Here is a 25,670-nt window from a genome sequence, read left to right as displayed (position 1 = left end):
TGGTTGATTATTTTCTGTCTCTTTCCATGACATTGTGCCATGAACCCAGCAAAGGTTATAGAGTCATATATTATTACAGCATGTAAAGGATGTAATTAGGCCAATTGACTCTGTACTAGTCATCAAATACAGGTCCACTGTAATTCCATTTCTCAGCACTGCGTCCAAAGCCCTTATCATATTTCCTGATTAACCTGTTTAAACATGTTATTCACCTGGAACAGGTGGGATTTGAACCTGGGGCTTTGGGTCTATGGGTAGGGATGCTGTGGCTGTGTCACAAGAACCCTAATCCACACCCTTCTATGCTATGGCATTTGAAGTGTTTGTCTAAATACTTCTTAAATGTTGTAATAGTTTCTTTCTCTATCATCGGAAATCCTCCAGCTCAGGCAACATCCTGTGAATATTCTCTGCACCCTCTCCAGAGACAACAAGATATGGGAGCAGGTTTTGGCCATTCAGCCATCGAATCTGCTTCACCATTCGACCATGGCTGCTAAGAGAAATCACAGCTTCACTATAGTTTGGTGACTAGTTAGCACGCAATAGTCCAGCTGTGGCCCGAGAAATATCCTGTATAGCTCCACTATAACCTCCCAGCTCTTGTATTTTATACTTCAACTAATAAAAGTAAATTTCTATATGCCCTCTTAACCACTGTATCCACCCATCCTATTGCCTTCACGGATCTACGCACATGCGCACAAAGGATTCAGTACTGTCCAGAGCCCTACCATTCATTGCATATTACCTTTCCTTGTTTGATCCTTTCTGGATATCACTGGTGGCATTGTGTCAAATATTCCAACCAATAATTCATTCTTTCTGTCTCCTTCCATTCACTCAATTTTACAACCAGTTTAATAATTTGTATATACTTACAGCTTCAGTAATAGAATAAAGTCTTTATGGTTAGAAAAGGTTTAATGTGCATTTACACAGAAAGCTATGAGGTGAGGAGAAATCCATGCATATCTTTCCTCCAAATTTTGTCTTAAGTCCTCTGAACTACCTTTAGAGCTTATACTGAATCAATTTCACTTTTCTCTTGCTTGTCATTCTTTTATAAGATTGTATACAACCTCAACATGGTACCTCTTACAATACAATCAGCTATTTCTTAACTATGTTCAGATTAGACAGTCTTGTATAATTAATAGATTTTGACAATCACCAATGATGTCAATGCAAGACAGGATAGTGGAAGTAGATTCTACAGTAATAATCAAACAGAATTACATATGGAGTTGAAAAGGAAAGAGTTGAATTGCAGAGAGATGAAACAAGCTGAACATTCTAACTTAGAGCTAGCATAGCCACTAGGGACAAATGGCATTCTTCTGTATTGTATTGCTCTGATTCAACCTTATATAACCTCAGGCAGGGAAATGCCATGTCTTCTGTAGTAGGATGTTGCTATGTATTCTGTTTTGTACCAAATCTTTTTTTCTCATTTTCAACTTTAGTTTTTGCCTTCTCTTCATTCATTTTCCATTGTAATCTTTTTTCTGTTAATTTTCTTCCCTATCTCCTTACCTCCCACGTTCGTTATATTCCTTTACACCACTTTCCTCTCCCTTTTCTTCTTCACATCTCAATGACTTTGATATGGAGAACTGTCCTTCACAGCTTTAATCTTTTCCTTGCAGGGCTCTTAATCTTCCCTCAGGTCCCAGAATAGGAATAGCACTTCACATTACACACAGAGCTGCAACTTTAAGGAATGGATCCCACTCAGTAACTTCTCTGATACCACAGGTAAATCTTGGGTTGTTTAGATTTTGATGCTTGTATGCGCACATCTGTTTTATAATCTTCTGGGGAATGGAAACAGTAAGCCATCAGCTAAACTGTCAATTGTATCTGAAGATTTAAAATGTGTCCTTTACTGTCTTTTATATTTGTTTTTGGATAAGGAGTTGCCTGCTTTACATTGTAGTTAAGGAAAAATTAATGAACAACGAGTTGCAATATGTGCAATTTCACTGAACATCAAGACATTAAGCATTGTTACTGAAGGTCCAGTGACTTAGCTGTAATGTCTTGCTTATACATTAAGTAGCTAGTGTAAAGACTGCAGCATTTCTCAATTGCATTGTGGTTGCATGTTATCACCTCAAAGCAGGTAGTCAGTTTAGAGTGAGTAGAATATTGTTGACCCATTAAGCACCATTTTTATTTAGGTTTTCAAAAGATTATGATGTTCAGTGGCATCACATCGAAAGAAATAATATAAATCCCAGTTAAAACTTCTGCTTAATCCAGAAAGGTTTTACTCTTGTTATTGTTGCTATGATATTAATTTGCCACTATAGAATTTGTGTGGTCATTTTATGGGATTATTTGTGATACAAATTTGATGTACTAAACATTCGTATTGTGCAGTGAATCTCTAATTTTCCAGTGTGCTTAATATTGCATTTAAAATAATAACTCGAGAGAGACTGCAGAGGGTACAAAGATTGTCCTTTTACATGTATCACAAAAAGTGAACATGCAGGTACAGTAAATAATTAGGAAGGTAAGTGAAAACTGGCCTTTATAGCAAGGCGGGGGAGCAGTGATGCATAAAAGTGATAAACTCTTACTACTGTTGTACAGGTTATTGTTGAGATAACACCTAAGGTCTTAGTAAATGTTTGGTTCCTTAAGATAGGATATTCTTGCATTGGAACCCCTTCTGTGAAGGTTCACTATGTTGATTATTGAGATGATGGGTTTGAGCAAGTTAGGCTTTTGTCATTGGAGTTGAGAAAAATGAGTGATAATCTTATTGAAACATATAAGATTTGGAGGGAAGCTGACAGGTTAGATGCTGGGAGAATTCCCCTTATCAGGAAATCCAGAACTGGGGATATAGTTTCAAAATAAAAGGCTTCCAATCTGAGACTGAGACAAAGAGGAATTTCTTCTATCAGCGAGTCATTAATCTTTAGAATTCTTTTCGATAGAGAGTTGTGGATGCTGAGTCATTGGGTATACTCAAGAATGAGAGAGGCAGATTTTTAATGTATGAAGAAGTCAAGGATATTGAGGTTCAAGGAGGAAAGTGGAGTAAAGGCCACAGACAGATCAGCCATGATTTTATTACCTTACAATCAATTTCTGTTGTGTTTTACAATGTTACACGATTGGTATGAGTATTATCAGTTGTGTTTTTTTTATATATATTTAGTACCTGTCCTAGATTGATATTCAGTCTGTAATCCTGAAATCCATATACGTCCCAGTGTACTTTGCCATAAATCATACAGAAATCCAGTAAAACAAGCTGGAACCTGAATATATGAGGATGTGGTCTCACCCCTAACTCGTATGGACCCTAGCTTGAAATGAAACTTGCATCTGTCCCAAAGTTGGTCACCTGTGTCAAAAAGGCCATGAGTGGAGGGTGGTGATTGTCCCAGCTTACATATTAGCTGACCCTTCTAGAATTTGCCGTGGTGCAGGAAAGTAAAACATGCCAGTTCAGTGGTAGTAAAACCCAACTGTGCGCCTGAGGCCAGATCTAAATCAAAGACAAATGGCAGCATCACACAAGAGATGTGGGACCAATGTGCTCAGCCAATGAACTAATGACCCTATAGATATTATAGCTGAAAATGTGTTGCTGGAAAAGCGCAGCAGGTGCCCTGAAGAAGGGTTGATGCCCGAAATGTCGATTCTCCAGCTCCTTGGGTGCTGCCTGACCTGCTGCGCTTTTCCAGCAACACATTTTCAGCTCTGATCTCCAGCATCTGCAGTCCTCACTTTCTCCTATAGATATTATGCCAACTCCAGCAGCATTGTACCAGTCTGGATGTCCCATCTACACCCAGAATTACTTGAAATATTTAAAACTGGAAATTTCCATTGACCTGATGGGAGCAGTGATAGGAATAGATGGTGATACTGCCACTTATTCCAGTTCAATGCAAAGAATTTATGCCCTAATGTCTGTATTATTTATTGTATTCTCATTGTTATAAAAACAGTGGGTTGGAGATGTGTGACATTTGCAATGGATACCATGTGGGCAAAGTAAACATGAACCCAATGCAAGCGATCCAACACCTGATCGATTTTCATGGTCAAACTTCATTACCGTTTGGTCAGACAACTTTCATGCATTTTAAGTAATTTGTTGATGGGTGGAATCTAAATATTGAGGGCCCACCCATGGAGGTCATCTGGCCATGATAGAGAAAGGAAAGTAATGCTGTGAAGGGACCAATCATACAAACATAAGACTGAGTTAGTAAATTCAATCAAAGTAGCGAAAATTTCATCAAACTGGGAGAAGGGTTTCAGTGAAAGGAAATTTAGAAATTTAACAGTAAACGTTGAAGCAATAGAAAAGTATGTTGTTGTGGGTAAAGACACACTGTGTGGGACAGGAAGGGATGGACAGTTTAAAAGTAAATTTGCATCTAAGAGTAAAGTCTGTGTAGGAAATAGTAATAAATATAACACTGAAGTTACTTTAATGAAAGCAAAGTACGGTGGATGCTGGAAATAAAAACAGATAATGTTGGAGAAACTCAGCTGAATTGGCAACATATGTGGAGAGAGAAACGGAGTTAACATTTCAAGTCTGATATGACTTCTTCAAAACTGAAGTCAGTTTGCCTGAATGTATGGAATGTATGCAATCAGACAGATGAATTAGTGGCATAAATAGTGGTAAGTAGTTTACATCAAATCACCATTACAGAGACATGATTGTGGTGCAACTAAAATTGGGAAATAAATATTCTATGGTACACAACATTTAGAATAGACAGGAACAATGGCAAACAGAGGAGGGGTATTCCTTGACATAAAGACATAAGTGCAAAAGAATCTTGGTTTAGAAAATCAAGAAATAGAAACAGTGTGAGTTGGAGAACTGGAATATCAAAGGGGTCAGAATATGCTTGTGGAGTAGTTTATCAGCCCTCTAACAATAGTTATTTTGCTAAACAAAGCATTAAACAAGAAATTGTTTGATATTGTATTAAAGGCAATGCAATAGCTGTAAGGATGAATCAAATTGGTAAAAGTAGTCTAGAAAATGATGTTTTGGCATTGAATTCCACAGTAAGTTTGACATGACATACATCAACCACAAACAAAAATCTTAAATTTAAAAAAAAGCCAATTACATAGATATAATGGTGGCTCAGTGGTTAGCACTGTTGCCTCACAGTGCCAGAGACGTGTGTTCGATTCCAGCCTCAGGCAACTGTCTGTGTGGAGTTTGCACATTGTCCCCGTGTCTGTGTAGGTTTCCTCCCACAATCCAAAGGTGTGCAGGTTAGGTGAATTGGCCATGCTAAATTCCCCATAGTGTTAGGTGCATTTGTCAGGGATAAACATGGAGAATGGGTCTGGGTGGGTTACTCTTCAGAGGGTCGATTTGGACTTGTTGGGCTGAAGGGCCTGTTTCCATACTGTAGGGAATCTAATCTACTCAAGAAGACATCTGGCTAAGGTTGATTTGGTAAATAGACTAAAACTTTTGGCTGTAAATAAACAGTGGCAAACAATTGAAAAATAAAATTTAAAATATTGGAAAGACACATTCCATTCAAAAACATAATTTCAGTGAGAAGGATGTTTCCATGGCTAACCAGGGAGGTTAACAATAGTGATAGATTAAAAGAAGAGGCAAAGGATAGTGGTTAGTCTGAAAATTAGGAATGTTTTAGAAACCAACAAAGGACGAACAAAAAGTGCATAAAAAGGAAAAGCTTGAATATTGAATAAACTAGCCAGCACATATAAATGCAGATTATAAGAAATTTTACACATATGTTAGAAGGAATCCTGACTTGGAACTATATTTATGCTTTGTTGCTGTCACTGAATCAAAATCCTAGAATTGCCTTCCCAATACGTAGTACTGTGAGTATATCTAAACCCAGGTGCATTGCAACAGTTCAAGTAGTGAGGTCAGCACCACTGACATAGGGCAATTAGCTATGCTACAAATGCTGGCCCGGGGACACCCCATCATGAAAGAATTATTTAAAAAGCATGAACTGTAGTTATCTATTGTGACTTCCACTTCCTTTTTCCAAGTACCAGGCTCTGCGAAAGGGGACACTACATCTGAGATACAGTGAACCTATGTAGTTAAGGTCATTTTTCAATGTAGATAAGTTCAGAATTATCTTCCAGAATTTACTTCAGGCACACTTACTTCACTTCCAGCCAGGCAGGGAAGAAGTGTAAGCCTACTCCAGCACGCTGCAATTTCTATTATTGTACAGTGATCCACATCAGTGGTGACTTATAAACCATAGTCTGTTATTCTACAGTACATAGTGGTGACTATACAGTCATTCTACTATTCTGCACAGCACTGGATGTTAGACGGTCAATCTTTATTGTTTTATCTGGTTACATGGCTAATACCTTTCTTATTAAAACATGTGTTCCATGTTATAAATTCAGTATTCAATGTTCTGTAGTGTCTATATTCCACAATAAACTCAGGATAATACAGTTTATTACTCTACAGTGTACTAGTTGGAAAGCATAGGCCTCATGTCAGTTACTGTATAGCATCCATGTTAAGCAGTCAGTGTTAATTGCATCAAGCATCTACTGTCAGTGCCTATTATGGCACTCCCTGCTGAACAAAGCACAGTAAGAGAGAGGTTATACACTGTAATCACCTCCTAATCATCAAAAACAATGTCAAAGGTGAATGCACACATTTCTAATTGCCAGTAGTAAGAGGAGAAGACATAAGTTAGTGTGCACTGTTGATTTGATATGAGCAATGTTGTACTTGAGCCAGATGCTCCAACATATATCTATTTTAACTTTACACAATGGTTATGGATAGATCAAGACCTGGCCAAATATATCAAGGAGATAGGCTAGACCTGAACTTTTTCTTATTTAAAAGCAAGTGTAAGATGCTGTGTTCCAGATGTAATTCAATTTGTTACACTACTCGGCTTTAAGTAAAATTTTATTCAGTAAAATAAATTCAGTAAAATAGATTGTCTCACATGCAATTTTGGCAGCAAAGAGAATTCAAGCTTTTAGCTGTAGCAAAGAGAGAGAGATGTAGCAGCTTTCTCAACTAGCTTCCAAAAAATTCCAACAATTACTGAGAGCTAAACTAAACACCTGGTTATATGGGAGCCTGACTTCACCCATCCATGCTGCTTCTATTGTTCCAACTTTTAAAAAGAACCCAATTCCTCACAAGTTGTTTACTTTATTGGCTTGGAACAGACTTCTTGCACCTCTGTTTCAACCTCACTACATAAAAAAACAAGATAAAATACACCTCTTAAAGCCAAAGTATCATCACACAGCTGGTTGTGACCTTAAAAGACTCAAAACATACTCCACCAACACAATTTAAACAGATCATGAGCTGTTTACAGAACAGTTACTGGATTTTGTTTCTGGATGTTGCTGTAATTCCACTCATTTTGACTGCTTTTCCACGTTTCATGCATGAATATCACAAGCAGATTCTGAGCACTGAAACAAGTGTATTTTGGGTAAGTCTGAGTCGCGTTGTGTTTTTGGAGGGCTTTTTGCTGTGAGGCCTGGCAAGTTTTCTTATCCTTTTTTTACCAAACCCACCTCATTGTTTACCTACTGGTTTCCTATGGCATCTCTAAATCTGATTTTTGTCCATTTTACTACATACCAAAATAACTGGCCATTCAACAGATGCTGTGAGAACACCATTGTGCCTCCACCATTTTTATAAGCCCATTGTGTACTTGAACAAGCACTGTCAGTCTGGAGCTGCCCTGCGCAACACAATTCCTGGCATTTGCCCTGGACATGGCAGTCAGGGAGAAATTGGTGCCCTGTTTTGCAGGCAGGGTCTTCAAGTTTCTGCTGGATGGGATGATGCAGATGAAGGCCTCCTCCTTGAGTTCCAGCAGCGAAGACCAAAACACCGAATGATGCCAGCCTGGTGGGAGGTTGCCATTCAGGTTAAAGCAGTTTCAACACGATGGAGGCATTCCCAGCATTGTAGGAAAAAGGTCAATATCCTTCTCCTCTCCACCTGGGTAAGTGCCATCACCTTCTCTCTGATATCTCATCCTCACTCTATCTCTGCTGCTGTACTCACCTCTAACCAAGGGTCATGCTCTACACTATTACTTGCCTGCAGCAACCTCCCTACTCTCTGTTACCACTCCAACTCCTGATAGCACTAACTTTGAATTCTATCAGTATTGCCTGCTCAATCACTTGGGATATTTCCCCACCTCCACCAAAAGCTACAGCTGTGCCACCCAATTTCACATTCCATAATCCTATGGCAGCTCTAATACATATAGCACTCTGCTGGTTTGTTGCATTCTTGCAGGGCTGCAAATACCTACAGAGACCCTCTGGTTCATTGCTCATGGAAAATAAGGAGATGAAGAATATGATGAGTGTAATCTTCCCATTCACTGAATGATGTGGACATTAGCAAGTCAGTTAGGAAATATGGTGAGATCAGCAGAAATGGGATTCTTGATGTTGAGAGGAAAAAATCTGATTCTCCAAGCAAATTTTGAACAGAAAGACAATCTTGCTGTTGAGCAACCTTTACATGTATTAACACACTATTATGGCCTGTTCTCGCTTTATTGATATAAAGTTTCTCATTGTCCCACCCATCGGACAGAAATTAGACAGTGACATTTCCTGATATGGAAGTCAGTGACTCCAACTCGCTGATTGCTTCTCCAGGCCTCTGTCTTGGACAACAGAGATTAATATCTCAGGTTATGCTCTATGGGCACCAACAATGAAGGTTGGCAATGGATATGCACTAGGCTTGCCTGACCGTCATGTCACATCTTCGACCCACTGACTAGAAAGTTTTCAACTGTTTGAAGGCCTTTTCAGCAGCAACAATCTCCCTCTGCCTGGCAAGACAGAATCAGGAAAAGAGACTGTTTTCCTCTTGGAATGAGGGTGAGTGAGAGGGTTGCCATGGAAATCCTGGAGAAAGCCCCCCTTTCCGTCTGGGGATTTCAACAGAACCTTCTCCTGTAGAAACGAGAGTCCTGATTGATGGACGCAAACATTTTACAAATAGTGGAAAAATAAAGCAACCTAGTGGCAAGTACTATGCAAGATGTATTCAACCTCATGGTGTTAGCTTCCATGTTTAGTGCACATGTTGCTATAAATTGCTGCATTTCAGTTGGCCCAGCCTGGGAGATGGTGCCATTTTATTGATGCCAAATATCACACTTCTGCATGTGCTCGATTGACTATCTTTTTTCAACAACAAAATGCTATACTCACCTTTGTAGTCTGCCTCAATTTTTCAGCTGAGAAATCATGTTTTGCTTAATTTATACTGTAAATGCGACCAAGTAGATGATATAGGATGTGTTGCAAAGGAACTTTCTGAAGAAGAATCCTATTGGATTCATTGTTAACTCTGTTTTTCACTTCAAAAGTACTACAAGACCATCTGGACTTCGGCAGCTTTTTCTGTTTTTTTGTTTCAGATTTCCAGCATCCATAGCATTTTGCTTTTAAAACATTAAACATGACAATAGCAAGTGAGAAACAGAAATGGCTCCTCCACTAAAAGTATTGAAGTATGAAGCTGTTTTCAAGACAGATGCCATAATAGAACATAGAACATTACAGCGCAGTACAGACCCTTTTGGCCCTCGATGTTGCGCCGACCTGTCATACCAGTCTGAAGCCCATCAAATCTACACTATTCCATGTATGTCTATATGCTTGTCCAATGACGACTTAAATGTACTTAAAATTGGCGATTCTACTACTGTTGCAAGCAAAGCATTCCATACCCTTACTACTATCTGAGTAAAGAAACCACCTCTGACATCTGTCCTATATCTATCACTCCTCAATTTAAAGCTATGCCCACTCGTGCTTGCGTCACCATTCTTGGAAAAAGGCTCTCCCTGTCCACCCTATCTAACCCTCTGATTATCTTATATGTCTTTACTAAGTCACCTCTCAACCTTCTTCTCTCAAACGAAAACAGCCTCAAGTCCCTCAGCCTTTCCTCGTAAGACCTTCCCTCCATACCAGGCAACATCCTAGTAAATCTCCTCTGCACCCTTTCCAAACTTCCACATTCTTCTTATAATGTGGTGACCAGAACTGTGCACAATACTCCAAGTGCAGCCGCACCAGAGTTTTGTACAGCTGTAGCATAACCTCATGGTTCCGGAACTCGATCCCTCTATTAATAAAAGCTAAAACACTGTATGCCTTCTTAACAACCCTGTCAACCTGGGTGGCAACTTTCAAGGATCTGTGTACCTGAACACTGAGATTTCTCTGCTCATCTACACTACCAGAATCTTACCATTAGCCCAGTACTTTGCATTCCGGTTACTCCGAACAAAGTGAATCACCTCACAGTTGTCTGCATTAAACTCCATTTGCCACCTCTCAGCCCAGCTCTGCAGCTTATCTGTGTCTCTCTGTAACCTACAATATCCTTTGTCACTATCCACAACTCCACCGACCTTAGTGTCATCTGCAAATTTACTAACCCACCCTTCGATGCCCTCATCCAGGACGTTCATAAAAATGACAAACAGCAGTGGACTCAACACCGACCCTTGCGGTACATACTGGTAACTGGACTCCAGGATGAACATTTCCCATCAACCACCACTCTCTGTCTTCTTTCAGCAAGCCAATTCCTGATCCAAACTGCTATATCTCCCACAATCCCATTCCTCCGCATTTTGTACAATAGCCTACAGTAGGGAACCAAATCGAACGCCTTGCTGAAATCCATATACACCGCATCAACCGGTTTACTCTCATCTACTTGTTTGGTCACCTTCTCAAAGAACTCAATAAGGTTTGTGAGGCACTATCCCTAATCAAATTATTCTTTTCTAGATGATTATATATCCTATCTATTATAACCTTTTCCAACACTTTACCAACAACTGAAGTAAGGCTCACTGGTCTATAGTTACCAGGATTGTCTCTACTCCCCTTCTTGAACGGGGAACCACATTTGCTATCCTCCAGTCTTCTGGCACTATTCCTGTGGACAATGACGATTTAAAGATCAATGCCAAAGGCTCGGCAATCTCCTCCCTGGCTTCCCAGAGGATCCTAGGATAAATCCCATCCGGCCCAGGGGATGTATCTATTTTCACACTCTGCAGGACTTCTAATACCTCTTCCTTGTGAACCTCAATCACACCTAGTCTAGTAGCCTGTATCTCAGTAATCTCCTCAACAACATTGTCGTTTTCTAGAGTGAATACTGTCAAAAAATATTCATTTAGTGCTTCCCCTATCTCCTCTGACTCCACACACAACTTCCCACTACTATCCTTGATTGGCCCTAATCTTACTCTTGTTATTCTTTTATTCCTTACATACCTATAGAAAGCCTTAGGGTTTACCCTGATCCTATCCGCCAACAACTTCTCATGTCTCCTCCTGGCTCTTCTGAGCTCTCTCTTTTGGTCTTTCCTGGTGAACTTGTAACCCTCAAGCGCCCTAACTGAGCCTTCACATCTCATCCTAACGTAAGCTTTCTTCTTCCGCTTGACCAGAGATTCCACTTCCTTCATAAACCACGGCTCCCACGCTCTATTACTTCCTCCCTGCCTGACAGGTACATACTTATCTAGGACACACAGTAGCTTTTCCTTGAATAAGGTCCACATTTCTAATGTGCCTATCCCCTGCAGTTTCCTTCCCCATTCTATGCTTCCTAAATCTTGCCTAATTGCATTGTAGCTCTTGCCCAGTGGTATACACCTATCCCTTTCTATCATTAAAGTAAACATAACAGAATTGTGATTGTTGTCACCAAAGTGCTCACCTACTTCCAAGTCTAACACCTGGCCGGGCTCATTACACAGTACCAAATCTAATCTGGCTTCGCCCCTTGTTGGCCTGTCTACATACTATGTCAGGAAGCCCTCCTGCACACACTGGACAAAAACTGGCCCATCTATAGTACTCATAAAATGGCATTGCCAGTCAATATTTGGAAAGTTGAAGTCCCCCATGACAACTAACCTGTCTCTCCCACTCCTATCGAGAATCATCTTTGCTATCCTTTCCTCTACATCTCTGGAACTATTCGGAGGCCTATAGAAAACTCCCAACAGGGTGACCTCTCCTTTCCTGTTTCTAACTTCAGCCCATACTACCTTAGTTGACGAGACCCAAACATCCTTTCTGCAACTGTAATACTGTCCTTGACCAACAATGCCACACCTCCCCCTCTTTTACCATCTTCTCTGTTCTTACTGGAACATCTAAATCCTGGAACCTGCAACAACCTGCTCTAACCATGTTTCCAAAATGACCACAACATCAAAGTCCCAGGTACCAACCCATGCTGCAAGTTCACCCACCTTATTCCGGATGCTCCTGGCATTGAAGCAGACACACTTCAAACCAATTTCTTGCTTGCCAGTGCCATCTTGCGTCCGTGAAACTTGATTTCGGACCTCCCTACTCTCAACCTTTTCTATACTCGAACTACAATTTTGGTTCCTATCCCCCTGCTGGATTAGTTTAAACCCACCCCAATAGCCTTAGCAAATTTCCTCCCCCAGGATATTGGTACCCCTCTGTTCAAATGAAGACCATCCTGCTTGTAGAGGTCCCACCTACCCCAGAAAGAGCCCCAATTATCCAAAAATTCAAAACCCTCCCTCCTGCACCATCCCTGTAGCCACGTGTTCAACTCCTCTCTCTCCCTATTCCTTGCCTCACTAGCACATGGCACAGGCAACAAACCAGACGCAACAACTCTGTTCATTCTAGCTCTAAGCTTCCATCCTAGCTCCCTGAATTTCTGCCTTAAATCCCCATCTCTCTTCCTACTATGTCGTTGGTGCCTATGTGGACCACGACATAGGGCTGCTCCCCCTCCCCCTTAAGGATCCCAAAAACACGATTAGAGACATCACGAACCCTGGCATCTGGGAGGCAACACACCAACCATGAGTCTCTCTCGTCCCCACAGAATCTCCTATCTGTCCCCCTAACTATGGAGTCCCCAATGACTACTGCTCTGCTCCTCTTCCCCTTTCCTTTCTGAGCAGCAGGGACAGATTCTGTGCCAGAGCCCTGTACCCCACTGCTTTCCCCTGCTAAGTCATCCCCCCCAACAGTATCCAAAAAGGTATACTGATTGTTGAGGGGAATGGCCACAGGGGATTTCTGCACTGCCTGCCGGTTCTGTTTGGAACCAGCCAGTGGCCCAATTTTGAGAAGTATACATTAGAATGGGTCTTCCAAATCTTCAGAATCATCATCATCCTATAATCATTTAAGTGTGGTACAATAAAGTTTATAAAGCTTTCTTAAAATATCAGTGAATATCAGAAACAGTCTATTTTGTCAGAGAGCTAGAGACAGAGTATCTACAAGTCTAAAGGCTCTATGATTCAACTTGTCAGAATGTGGGTGGAAGCTCAAGCTTGAATAAAAAAAAATCAAATTCAAAGGAGTTAAAGTGAAGCCAGAATATTTGCCTAGCTTCCACCAGGAGAAAGATGGATGGAACATGGATTTAATGCCCATCAATGCATTAGAATGCAAAGGTGCAAACTCGTATCCAAACTCAAAGACCTCGGACTCTGCTCCCCTTGACTTCCTGACCCTCAGACCGCAATCAGTAAGGGTAGGCATCAACACCTCGTTCACGATAATCCTCAACACCGGTGCCCCGCAAGGCTACATACTCAGCCTCTATACTCCTCATAAACTGACAATTGTGTGGTCAAACTCTGCTCTAATTCTATTTACAAGTTTACTGACAACTGATGATACAGAATACAGGAAAGAAATAGAGAGCTTAGTTGCATGGTGTAAAGACAACAATCTCTCCCTCAATGTCAGCAAAACGAAGGGGCTGGTCATTAACTTTAGGAGATGGAGTGGAGGACATGCTGTTGTCTTCATTAATGGTGTTGAGGTGGAGATGATAACAGCTTCAAGCTCCTCAGAGTAACTATTACCACCATTCTGTCCTGAACCATCCAAGTTGACACTATGATCAAGAAAGCACAACAATGCCCTTATTCTGTAGAAGACGAAGGAAATTTGGCATGTCCACAACAACTCTTACCAATTTTTATAGATGCAACATAGAAAGCATTCTATCCAGATGCATCACAGCTTAGTGTGGTTTTTTGAAGAGGTGACAAAGAAGGTTGATAAAGGCAGAGCAGTAGACATTGTTTCTATGGACTTAAGCAAAATGTTTGACCAGGTTCCACATGGTAGACTGGTTAGTAAGGTTAGATCACATGGGTTCCAGGGGGATCTAGCTAATTGGATACAAAATTAACTTGAAGGTAGGGGACAGACCGTGGTGGAAGAAGGTTGCTCTTTGGACTGGAGGCTTGTGACCAGTGGTGTGCCATAAGAATTTGTACTAGGTCCACTACTTTTCGTCATTTGTATAGACAATTTGGATGTGAGTATAGGAGGCATGGTTAGTAAGTTTGCAGATGACACCAAAATAATTGGTGTAGTGGACAGTGAAGAAGGCTATCTCAGAGTACAACGGGACCTTGATCAGTTGGACCAGTAGTGGCATATGGAGTTTTCATTAGAATCTCTACAGGGTGGAAACAGGCCATTCGGCCCAACGAGTTCACACCAACCCTCAGAAGAGCATCCCACCCAAACCCATCCCCCTATCCTACCTTTCCCATGTCTAACACACCTAACTTACACATCCCTAAATACTATGAGTAATTTAGCTTGGCCAAGCCACCTACCTTGCACATCTTTGGACAGTGAGGGGAAACCGGAGCACCTAGCGGAAATCTACACAGACATGCAAACTCCACATAAACAGTCACCCAGGGGTGGAATCGAATCCGAGTCACTGGCATTGTGAGGCAGCAGGGCTAACTACTGAGCCATCATGCCACCTAACTAATTTAGATAAATGTGGGAAGTTGCATTTTGGTAAGGGAAACCAGGGTAGGACTTATCCAGTTAATGATAGGGCCATGGGGAGTGTTGTCACACAAAGAGAACTAGGGGTGCAGGTGCATAGTTCCTTGAAAGTAGAGTTGTAGATAAACAGGGTGGTGAAGAATGCTTGTCTTCATTGGTCAGAATATTGAGAGTAGGAGTTGGGACATCATAGTGCGGCTATACAGGATATCGGTGAGGCTGCTTTTAAAATACTGCATACAATTCTGGTCACCCTTCTTTAGGAGGGATCTTGTTAAACTTGAGAGGGTGCAGAAATGATTTGCAAGGATGTTGCCAGGATGGCAGGTTTTAAGAGAGGCTGAATAGGCTGGGTTTTTTTTCCTTGAAGCGTTGGAGAATAGGGTTGGCCTTGCAGAGATTTATAAAATCATCAGGAATGTGCATAGGGTGAATAGGATGGGGGTGTCCAGAACTAGAGGGCATAGGTTTGGGGTGAGAAGGGAAAGATTTAAAAAGGACCTGAGGGGTACCTTTTCCAAGCAGAAGGCTCAGCGTGTATGCAACAACCTGCCAGAGGAAGTGGTGGAAGTGGGTGCAATTACCACACTCAAAAGGCATCTGGATAAGTACATGAATAGGAAGGATTTAGATAATATGGACCAAATGCTGGCAACTGGGACTAGGTCATCAGATGTCTGGTCAGCACAGATAAGTTGCCCGAAGGTCTGTTTTTGTGCTGTATGACACTATGACTCTCTCCTCTGATACCTGCATGCTCCCTCCTCAACAATGCAATTCACTGTTGTAACCTTATTTCAACAGATTTTTATAAATCCAGCTCTGGAATCATAAATCCCTGCAGCCAGTTCACTGAAAACACAGACTTCGTATGTTGCAGAGATTGCTGATCTGCAGCAACATTGGCCACATTCAATTTAAGCGTATTGGACAACTACAAATTCCAGAGGCAACAGTTATCCATCATAACCCTAATTACTTCAAAATTAAAATCACACAACACCAGGTTATAGTCCAACATGTTTAATTGGAAGCACTAGCTTCCGGAGTGCCACCCCTTCATTTGGTGGCTGTGATGAAGGGCCTGATGATGATCAACCATCTGATGAAGGAGCAGCGCTCCAAAAGCTAGTGCTTCCAGTTTAAGCCTGTTGGGACTATAACCTGGTGTGTGATTTTTAACTTTGTACACCCCAGTCCAACACCGGCATCTCCAAATCCTAATTACTTCAGTTTTGTATGTCTCTTGAATATGCACTGATGGAGAATTGACCTGGTGGAGATTACTCCAAAAACTTTCATAAACTTGAGTCATTCTGGTGCACCCCCATGGCATTAATTGCCCTACTTTCTGAAACCAATCTCCAAGGCCTCAGGAATGGGGATTTTATTTGCAGTATTAACATTTTAATATTTCTCCTTCTTCCATGGTCCAAGTTTGTTGTTCTAATTCTGAATCTTCCTAATTCTTTAGCAGGCATTCTGCTTGAAAGCAGGACCTGTGACATCATTATTTTACAGAAGCAATGGTCTGTTTTATATCTTGATGTTTGTATGAACATATTAGATTAGATTACTTACAGTGTGGAAACAGGCCCTCCGGCCCAACAAGTCCACACCGCCCCGCCGAAGCGTAACCCACCCATACCCCTACATCTACACCTACACCTACATCTACCCCTTACCTAACACTACGGGCAATTTAGCATGGACAATTCACCTGACCTGCACATCTTTGGACTGTGGGAGGAAACCGGAGCACCCGGAGGAAACCCACGCAGACACATTCTGATACATTAGTGTGGTTACAATATCATACCTACTGGCAACCTACTCACCCCTTTTGTTCTGACCAAGTGAAGAAGAGTGAATCAGCTCCCTTCCTTTTAACCCCTCAGTTGGCCACAAAAAGACATTTAATTATTTTTCACATACAGCTATTTCACACTTCAATTTTAATCTAGTGCAAGGCAAATTTAAAGACTTGATTGCAAAGTTGCAGAGTGAAAGAAACAGAATTTTATTAATTATCTAATCCCATAAAAATAATGAAACATGATATCAAACACACAATCAAACACAGTATAAAGTTTGAAAAGGAAAATGTCTAGTACCAACGGAAGAACAAGAGCATTTAGTTATAAAAAGTCTTGGGAGTCCTTGAGGTGTCAGGTTTTAACATGAGACCACAGTTGTTAAATTAATGACTTGTATCATCAGCAGTAACAAAACATGAACTTTAATTTGAGTTCTCAGTGAGTGAATGTTTCTCCAATATACTTTGCATTGGGTGTTGTCAGAAGCTGAGCAAAATAGTAATAGAGAGAGTCTTCCAATCCTGCTGTTAAAAATTCATTCTTCTTCTTCTCTAGCTCACTAGAGAAAAAAAGCTAATGCCTGAGATACAGTTGTGTCCATTTCCAGTTTTTCAAGCTGGATAAACTGCAAGTGACTTTCATCCCATATGTCAAATTTTCGAGAGATGTAAATCAAACAGGAGACACATAACAGACTTTTTATGACAGTTAATTTCAACTCAGGTTACTTCTTGTTTATTAATCATTTCATGAGCTTGGAACAATCTGATTAGGTGACTACTGCAGCCATCTTAAGTTAGCGTTTTCCTTCCTTAAAATTAATTTAGTCCCTGGAAAGTCACAGCATTAAAATTCAGATGGGGAAATCCAAGATGGCGGCATCCTGTTAGGATCGTGTTTGCTGGCCTCTGTGCTACAGCATCGACCCAATGGAGCTTGAACCCGTACCATAAACTTTACTGTGAGTAAAAACACAGCAAAGGAGCTAGAAACCTTAAAAAAAAAGACTTACCTTTGCCCTTGCAGCTGGAGAATGCCAAAAATAAGGAGGAAGCTCAACTAGGGCTGGGACCACAGCCTAGCCCTCTGAAGCTTACTCGCCAGACCCTGAAGAGCTGGCCAAATCTCGCAAAGTCTTAGGGAAGCAGATCGAGGACAAGATTGAAGAGAAACTGGCTCCTGAATCTGCTATGCTGCAAAACCTGGGAAAAAGGATCTACGAACTCAAGCGTCAGGCTGCAGGTGTAGATTCAGAGGCTGACTCCTGCAAGAGCTTAGATTAGATTAGATTACTTTCAGTGTGGAAACAGGCCCTTTGGCCCAACAAGTCCACACCACCCCGCCGAAGCGCAACCCACCCATACCCCTACATCTACCCCTTACCTAACACTGTGGGCAATTTAGCATGGCCAATTCACCTGACCTGCACATCTTTGGACTGTGGGAGGAAGCCGGAGCACCCGGAGGAAACCCACGCAGACAGTCAGTTGCCTGAGGTGGGAATTGAACCCGGGTCTCTGGCGCTGTGAGGCAGCAGTGCTGACCACTGTGCCACCGTGCCGCCCACTAGCTGGATTGAGGCCCTGGAAATACAGGTCTGTGGTCTGTTGGATCTGGTAAACAATGTTGAAAACAGGACCAGAAGAATGAACCTGCGCGTGGTTGGGATACCAGAGGGCATGGAAGGTGAGCAACCGGTGGTGTTCTTCAAGAAGTGGTTCGCACAGTTCCTTGGTTTGGAGGCTGAGAAGGGAAGGATAACAATTGAGAGAACCCACTGGATCACGGCACGAAAGCCTGGTGCAGATCAGTGCCCACGCCCCGTCCTGGTAAGGTTCCATCATTATAAAGACAAGCAGAGTGTCATGGAAGCCTCTAGAGCCCAGGGGAGGGACCCGAGGGCATTGGTATGTGGCGGCTCCAGGGTCATGTTCTTTCAAGACTTCTCGGCAGCAGTGGTCCAGAAAAGGAAGCCCTATGATGGCGACAAGAGGAGATTGAGTGAGCTTGAGATCCAGTATTCACTGAGATATCCAGCAGTACTCTGGATCAATCGTAATGGATCCATTTGTTTGACTCACCAGAGAAAGCGAAGAACTTTGTGGACACGTTGACTTAAGTCGAATGGCCGAATAGGCGAAGAGGTCAAAGCTGTTCGGGTTAGTTCTTCTTTAAAAAAGGACTTGGTGGAATCTCCTTTCTGGTAATAAGTTGCGTGAAATGATGTCAGGGATGGATTGAGTACTTACCTTTAATCTCTGAGTCATGTTAAGGGATGGGTGACATATTTATTTTTAGTTTACTTGTCTATAGTACTAACCTTGCTCTTGTTTTTTTTCTCTACCGGGTGGTCTGTGTGTGTGACGCGACCCTAACTGGTAGGAGTTAAGAGGGTGGTTGGGATGGTTGATGGTGTTGTAGGTTGTGTAGGTACCCCATTTGAATGGAGGGTAAATTCCTCCAGTCGGTGCCTTTGGCAGTTTTTTGTTTTTCTGTTTTGCGATATATACTTTTGTAAGTTTTGAAGTTTTGTTAGCCATAGTTATTTTAGTCTGTGTAGTTTTTGGGTTTGTGAACTCTTTTTGCATTAAAGCTCAGCGATCTGTAATTTGGGTTCTTCCTCTCTGGAGTCTAAATGGTGCTATAGAAGGTTATGGCTAAGGATGTGTTTTAGTGGTGCATTAAAGAGAGTCATTCACCTGTCAAGAGGAAGAAGGTACTTTCCAGCCTTAAAAGGGGAGGGTGGATGTTGCCTTGAAACACACTTGGATGATGCAGAGCATTTGAAGCTGCAACAGAATGGTATGACTGGGTTTATTTTTCATCTTTCAATACGATGAGTTGAGGGGTGGCCATTTTAGTTCGAAAGAGTTTCCCATTTAAGTTATTAGAGTGTATTAAAGACACACACTGGAGATGTATAATTCTTAAAGCTTTGCTACATGGGGAAGAATACAGGATCTTAAATGTTTACTGTCTCCCAGCCCACCCCATAAATTCCTGACAGAAGCACTTTCTAGACTGGTTAACCTTGCATCTCAACATATTATTGTAGGGGGGGGATTTCAATTGTCTAATAGACCCTACAGTAGACAGATTGCCCAAAGGCCCACCCATATCTTCTTTGCAGTCTAAACAATTAAGGGATCTGTGTGCTGAATTGGGGTTGGTAGATGTTTGGAGACACCTTCACCCTACTGGCAGGGACTTCACATTCTTTTTGAACCCACATAAATGCCATACCAGGATTGATCTTTGTCTGACCCCCTCAGCACATCTGAGCTTGGTGGCATCAAATGCAATTGGCAATATCAATATTTCTGATCACGCCGCAGTGTACTTAATAGTTAAGAGTAAGGATATGGTGGTAGGCTCGAGGCAGTGACAACTGGACCCCGTCATCCCCAAGGATAGCAAGCTTATTGAATTCTTTTCTACTGAGTTCAGGGCTTTCTTAGATATTAATTCAGGCTCAGTAGCCCATCCATTCTTTGGGAAACGGCTAAAGCCTCTGCTAGGGGGTTGGTTGTTTCCTATTCAGCCAGTAAGAAGCGACAGACAGGTGAGCAGCAATGCTTGCTCGAGACATGTCTGAAAGTATCTGAAAAGGCATACTTTGACAGACCCTCATTGGCTAAACTGCAGAGGATCATGGCACTTCGGTCTACACTGAACTCCATGCTCACACGGACAGCCAAGAGGGAGCTTACATTTGCAAGTCAAAGGCTGCTTGAGCATGGGGATAAGCTGGGCAAGTACCTAGCATACCTTGTTAGGAAAAGGAGTGACCCCAAGCCATTACCTCAATCAGAGAGGACACTGGAAATTTGACCTATAATTCTGAAAGGATTAATGCAGCATTCCAGAAATTTTACTCTGAATCATATCAATCTGAAAGCTGTGAGAGTAGGCAGGTTAGGATGAAGCCTTTTTTTTAAGAATTTGGACCTTCTGGGAGTGACCCCTGAACAAGAGTCTCTCCTCAATGACCCAATGTCAGAGCAAGAGGTGCAGGATACTGTGAGGCAGCTCCAGAATGGAAAGGCACTGGGTCCTGATGGACTCCCCAGTGAGTTCTGTAAGGAATTTGTAAGTATATTGTCAGGATCAATGCTTAGTATGTTTAATGACTCACAAAGTCATGGCCTCCTCCCACCATCTCTAAGGAGGATGAACATTTCTCTCATTCTTAAAAAAGGGAAGTCCCAGGAAGACTGTGCTTCCTATAGGTCTACTTCACTCTTGAATGTTGACTTCAAAGTTCTATCTAAGGCTCTGCTATTAATGCTAGAAACTGTATTGCCCTTCATCATTAAGGAGGACCAGATGAGGTTCATAAAAGATTCCAGATCGACGGATAATGTCAGGAGATTACTTAACATGATTCAAGTATGTCAACAGTGATTGGTACAGGGATTGGTGATCTCCTTAGATACGGAAAAGTCATTTGACAGGGTCTAGTGGCCATATCTTTTTCGTACTTTAAGGCAGTTTGGCCCGGGTGAGACCTTCATCAGGTGGGTGGGGGTTTTGTATAGTGATCCTGTTGCCGTGGTCCTCACCAATGGCATACGGTCAAGCAATTTCAATTTTTGTAGGGGCTGTCCCTTGTCGCCACTGCTTTTCACATTGGTGATCGAACCACAGATGCAATATGTAGGGATCCCAATAAACTGCTCTGGAAATGGGGACAAAGTCACATAAGATCACACTGTATGGGGATGACGTTCTTGCCTTCTTATCAAACCCAGCAGTCTCAGTGCCACACCTGATACAATGCATCAATTTATTTTGGGCTTCTTGGGTTATAAGATCAATTGTGCGAAGTCAGAGGCCATGCCCATAGGTGGTCTCCTGAGAGTGCCTGGTCCTGAGAACGGATCTCAGTTCCCCTTTAGATGGTTGCAGAAGGGCTTTCTCTACTTAGGTATATTTATTACTCCCGTTTTTGATCGGCTGCTTAAAGCCAATTTTGCCCATTTATTCAACAGAATCAAGCAGGACCTTCATAGATGGGAGGTGTTTCCGATCTCTTGGTTAGGGCAGATAGCCCTCATTAAAATGAACATTCTACCCCGCCTGTTGTATCCTATGTGAATGCATTCTCTACTTTTTACTAAGCAAATATTTAGAAGACTGATTGGCTGGTTCAGTTCTTTTATCTGGTATTGCAGATTAAATTGCAATTACCTTCCAGACTTCAATAGTCATCAATATTGTCAAGGCATGGAGCACAATGCATCAGAGTGAGGGCAATATTGCCAAAACCTCTTTTTTGACACCCACAGTTGGTATGCTGGACTTTCAGCCAGGGGTAATGGACTCTGGGTTTAAACAATGGGCAGTTAGGGGTGTGTCTGGCCTGGATGATTTATATGAAGGGGACATATCGATGTCCTTTGAGCAGTTGGCTCAGAAATATGAATTGCTCAGTAGGGACAGCTTTCATTTCTTTCAAATTACAAATTTTATCCAAAAAGAGACCACACTTCTAACTGATTCTTATAGGTCCGACATGCAGAAGAGGGCGTTGAGTGCTGAGGGTATATTATCTGTTAGCGACTCTTATCATCTATTGGGGAGAGAGTCCCTCGGACTAGTCCAAATGGCTCTGTAAGGTATGGGAGAGGGAGCTGAATGTTGATATCTCTTCTGGAATATGAGAGGATATCTGTCCGTTTGGCCCCAGACCGCCTTGCTAAATTTAACACGGAAGCATCTCCTATGTGTCATAAATGTAAAGAGAGCATGGACACACTTATTCATTGTCTTTGGTCCTGCCACAGACTGCAGGCATACTGGAGCACTGTGGTAGGTGAAATAGAGAAGGCCTTGGGGATGGAGGTGGAGATGGACCCAGTATCTCTTCTTCTTGGCTTTGTTAATTCACTTTCATTGGATGCCATAATAAAACGCTTTTCACTATCCTCACTTTTTGTGCAAGCAAGAACATTCTATTAGGGTGGGTGTCAGAAAATCCCCCGGGTCTGACAGGCTGGCGTAAGCTAGTCATGGAGCACATCCCCCTTGGACTTTCTTACGAGTATGGTGCACCATAAAATTGAGAATTTCTATAAGTTGTGGTGGCCCTTTTTGGACCACCTGGGTATAGATTGTCCACCATACTATTAAGAGTCTTTATATAGCCATGGCAATACTATGTAATGAATCTGGTATCCAGAGGGGAGGAACTATGAACATATGAATAAACTTATGTGCTTGATGATTGAGGGCTTTTGCTTTGTTTCGCTGAGCTGTGTTTTGGTTATTATTATTATTATTATTATTATTAATAATAAAGATTTTCCATTTTTAGCTTAGTTATTAGTTACTATTTATTCATCCATGTAATGAGTGGGTTTGTTTTTTAACATTGAATTGTTTGGTTCTGTACTTGTAATATTCAAAAGGAAAAAATGTTCCTTTTTTTGAATAAAAATATATTTTTTTAAAAATTCAGATGATGGAAGTTGAAAATTGGTTGTCCATTTTTACCACTACCATAATAACAATGTTTACAATCTTAATGTTTAATTTGGCTAATTTATTGTGTCCTCTCTCCTAAAACAGGATGTTTACCTGGATAGCAAAAGTTGCCCCACAACCACCTCAGCCAGTCAAGCATCTGGAGATCACACCTGAAGTTAAGAGTACCTCTCAACCTGCAGAGGAACTACAAGAAGAGGTATGTCATACAGGTGTATTCCAATTGCATGTTAACATGCTTTAATTGACAAAACAAGGAATCACAAACCTGTTGAGTGATATATATCAAGCTCTTCAAATTGGTTGTACCTCACATTGGTATATTTAAGTACCTAGACATACCTTGCCTCCAGCTAAACCATAACTGCATAACCTCACAGAATGTTTCTACATTGAACTAAAACAGGTCATTTGGCCCGGCTGATCCAGGCCAGTGTTAACACTCCACGTGAACATTCACTTCACCCTCTTCACAAAACCCTATCAGCATAATTTTATCTTTTTTTCATTCCTACTTACCTCTTAAATGCGGCTATACTTTATCCCCTCTATTAAAGGTTGTGGGGTAACACGTTCTGCCTCCAGGTCAGTAAAAGGTACATTGGACAGAATCTTTATTTCGTGGAGAGAATTCAGTGATAGAGGCTTCTCTGGTCATTACTATTTCACTGTCTGTCAAATGATCCAGAATAATGAAAAGATGCAACTTGAGATGTAATTTCTTATTTTCAAACATTTCTCTGGAATGCCCCTTTAATTTCTGATCATTATTTATGCTTTGGAGATCAACCTTTTGGATGTGATTAAATGGTAACAGATTGACATGGAAATGTAAATAACATGAAACATTTTCAACTGGGACTGAGTATTGTCTAGTTTCCACTTTTACTGGTTTGGGGGTGTAATGGCCAACTCCTCAGTTAGAATTCAATTATACTTATGAACTTTTCTTTATTTAATTAATCGTTTTATTGCAATGTCTGTTTTTAATTTTTTTTTATATAAAGAGTGCCGAATGCTAACTTAGCGATCACATATTCACAATACTAGTCCAAAATGATTCAAGATTCACTTCTCACTCTTCCAACTGGTCTTCTGTTTGTATTTTCAACATAGAAAACAGAGAACTTTACAGAAAATACAGAACAAGCCTCCTTACCTAAAAATGAAACAGGTGAGTTTGACCATGTTTAGTGTACATTTAAAATAGTGAGTTTCTTTGGCATCCTGTTGATACTTTAACTGATGCTATCATCCTCAAATTATGTGACCCATTACATACAGTGTTTCTCAATTAACATTTCATCATATCTCACAATACAGAACTCAAATAGTCCCCTCACAGCAGTAAGAATAATATCTATGCATGTTGTTTATTTCCAAATTAATTGTTGTTGCCCATTGAATAGTTTTTTTCATAATGAAGTTAAAGATATGTAGCTAATTAAAATTCTTTCTTTTCTGCCCATTATTTCCTTATTCCTGATTTGGTGTATTCTGATCATGTTCAGTAATGTTCCTGATCATACCTCATGTGTGTTCAAGTGTGCTTCAAGATGAAACTTAGAAGATGTAGAAAGTGAACACATTGCATGTATTGCTACAATTCCAAATTGAATCCCTAAGTCTGTGTTATGATCTTGAATGAGATTGCTACATTTATGTTATGGTTTTGTTAGGAACTAGTAACTTTTCTGTTTAAAAGTAGACTAATTTTGAAATCCTAGTTACTTAGAGATGAAAGCTAAAAGATTCCACAGTTTTGAAACAAACAAAATATACTGTACTAGGTTAGAAAATAGAAACAATCTACAATATATATACAACTTACACTCCAACATCCAAAATTAACATGTAATGAAAAAGGGTTAACAGATAAAATTATGGTGGAATGCCACATGAAGTGCATCACATAGCAGGTACAGATCATGACATGTTTCACTGGTTTCCCACCAAGACATTAATGACACTGTATCACTAAATCTCTTTGAAACCTTGCCTCTTTCACAAGGGATATCAAATCTTCACCTGAAATTCCAGCCTCTGAATGTCTTCAAACACTGCTCCAATTCAGCCAGTCATAACTGTTTACCTCCTGATAATTGAAGTTTTTCTCCCAAGACTGTACTCCCCAGAATTCCTGAGACTGCTTGTAAATGCCTAAACACAACACAATTCCAGTTTCTTCCCAACCAGCTAGTTTCACTGAGCTGGTGCTGCCCCTGAATTCTTCTGAATTCCTCAAGGGAATACTTGGTTTTTACATTTAAAACACTGCGATGCTTTGTATGCTATTAATTGTAAATTAATTAATTCCCTGGAACCAATAACCTTCTGTACAGTTTCCTGGCCAGAGCATCAATATGTAGTTATGCACGATTATAGGGGGACTGTATTTAAATGACTCCAAGCTCAATTTGCAAGGAGCATTCCTCTATTGCAGAATGTCGGGGGGCTAAACTATCCTGA

General features: G+C 41.0%; 1 protein-coding gene across 6 annotated transcripts in view; it reads left to right on the top strand.

The window, feature by feature from the left end:
* The first annotated feature begins 1,543 nt into the window (after positions 1-1,543).
* cngb1a (cyclic nucleotide gated channel subunit beta 1a) overlaps positions 1,544-25,670 on the top strand; it is a 217,498-nt gene continuing 193,371 nt past the window's right edge. For 4 of the 6 annotated variants that reach the window (XM_072547719.1, XM_072547716.1, XM_072547717.1 and 1 more), the window contains exons 1-3: positions 1,546-1,761; positions 23,286-23,400; positions 24,318-24,375. In XM_072547719.1, coding sequence (XP_072403820.1) covers positions 23,287-23,400; positions 24,318-24,375 — 172 coding nt within the window. In that variant the 5' untranslated portion in view covers positions 1,546-1,761; position 23,286. Of the gene's footprint in view, positions 1,762-23,285; positions 23,401-24,317; positions 24,376-25,670 lie in introns of all 6 variants that reach the window. The other 2 variants (XM_072547720.1, XM_072547721.1) reach the window with 2 other exon arrangements.

Source organism: Chiloscyllium punctatum, chromosome 26, assembly GCF_047496795.1.
Source record: "Chiloscyllium punctatum isolate Juve2018m chromosome 26, sChiPun1.3, whole genome shotgun sequence".
NCBI classification, from domain to species: domain Eukaryota; kingdom Metazoa; phylum Chordata; class Chondrichthyes; order Orectolobiformes; family Hemiscylliidae; genus Chiloscyllium; species Chiloscyllium punctatum.
The sequence above is the reverse complement of the archived record's forward strand: the minus strand, read 5'-3'. Positions and strand labels throughout refer to the sequence as shown.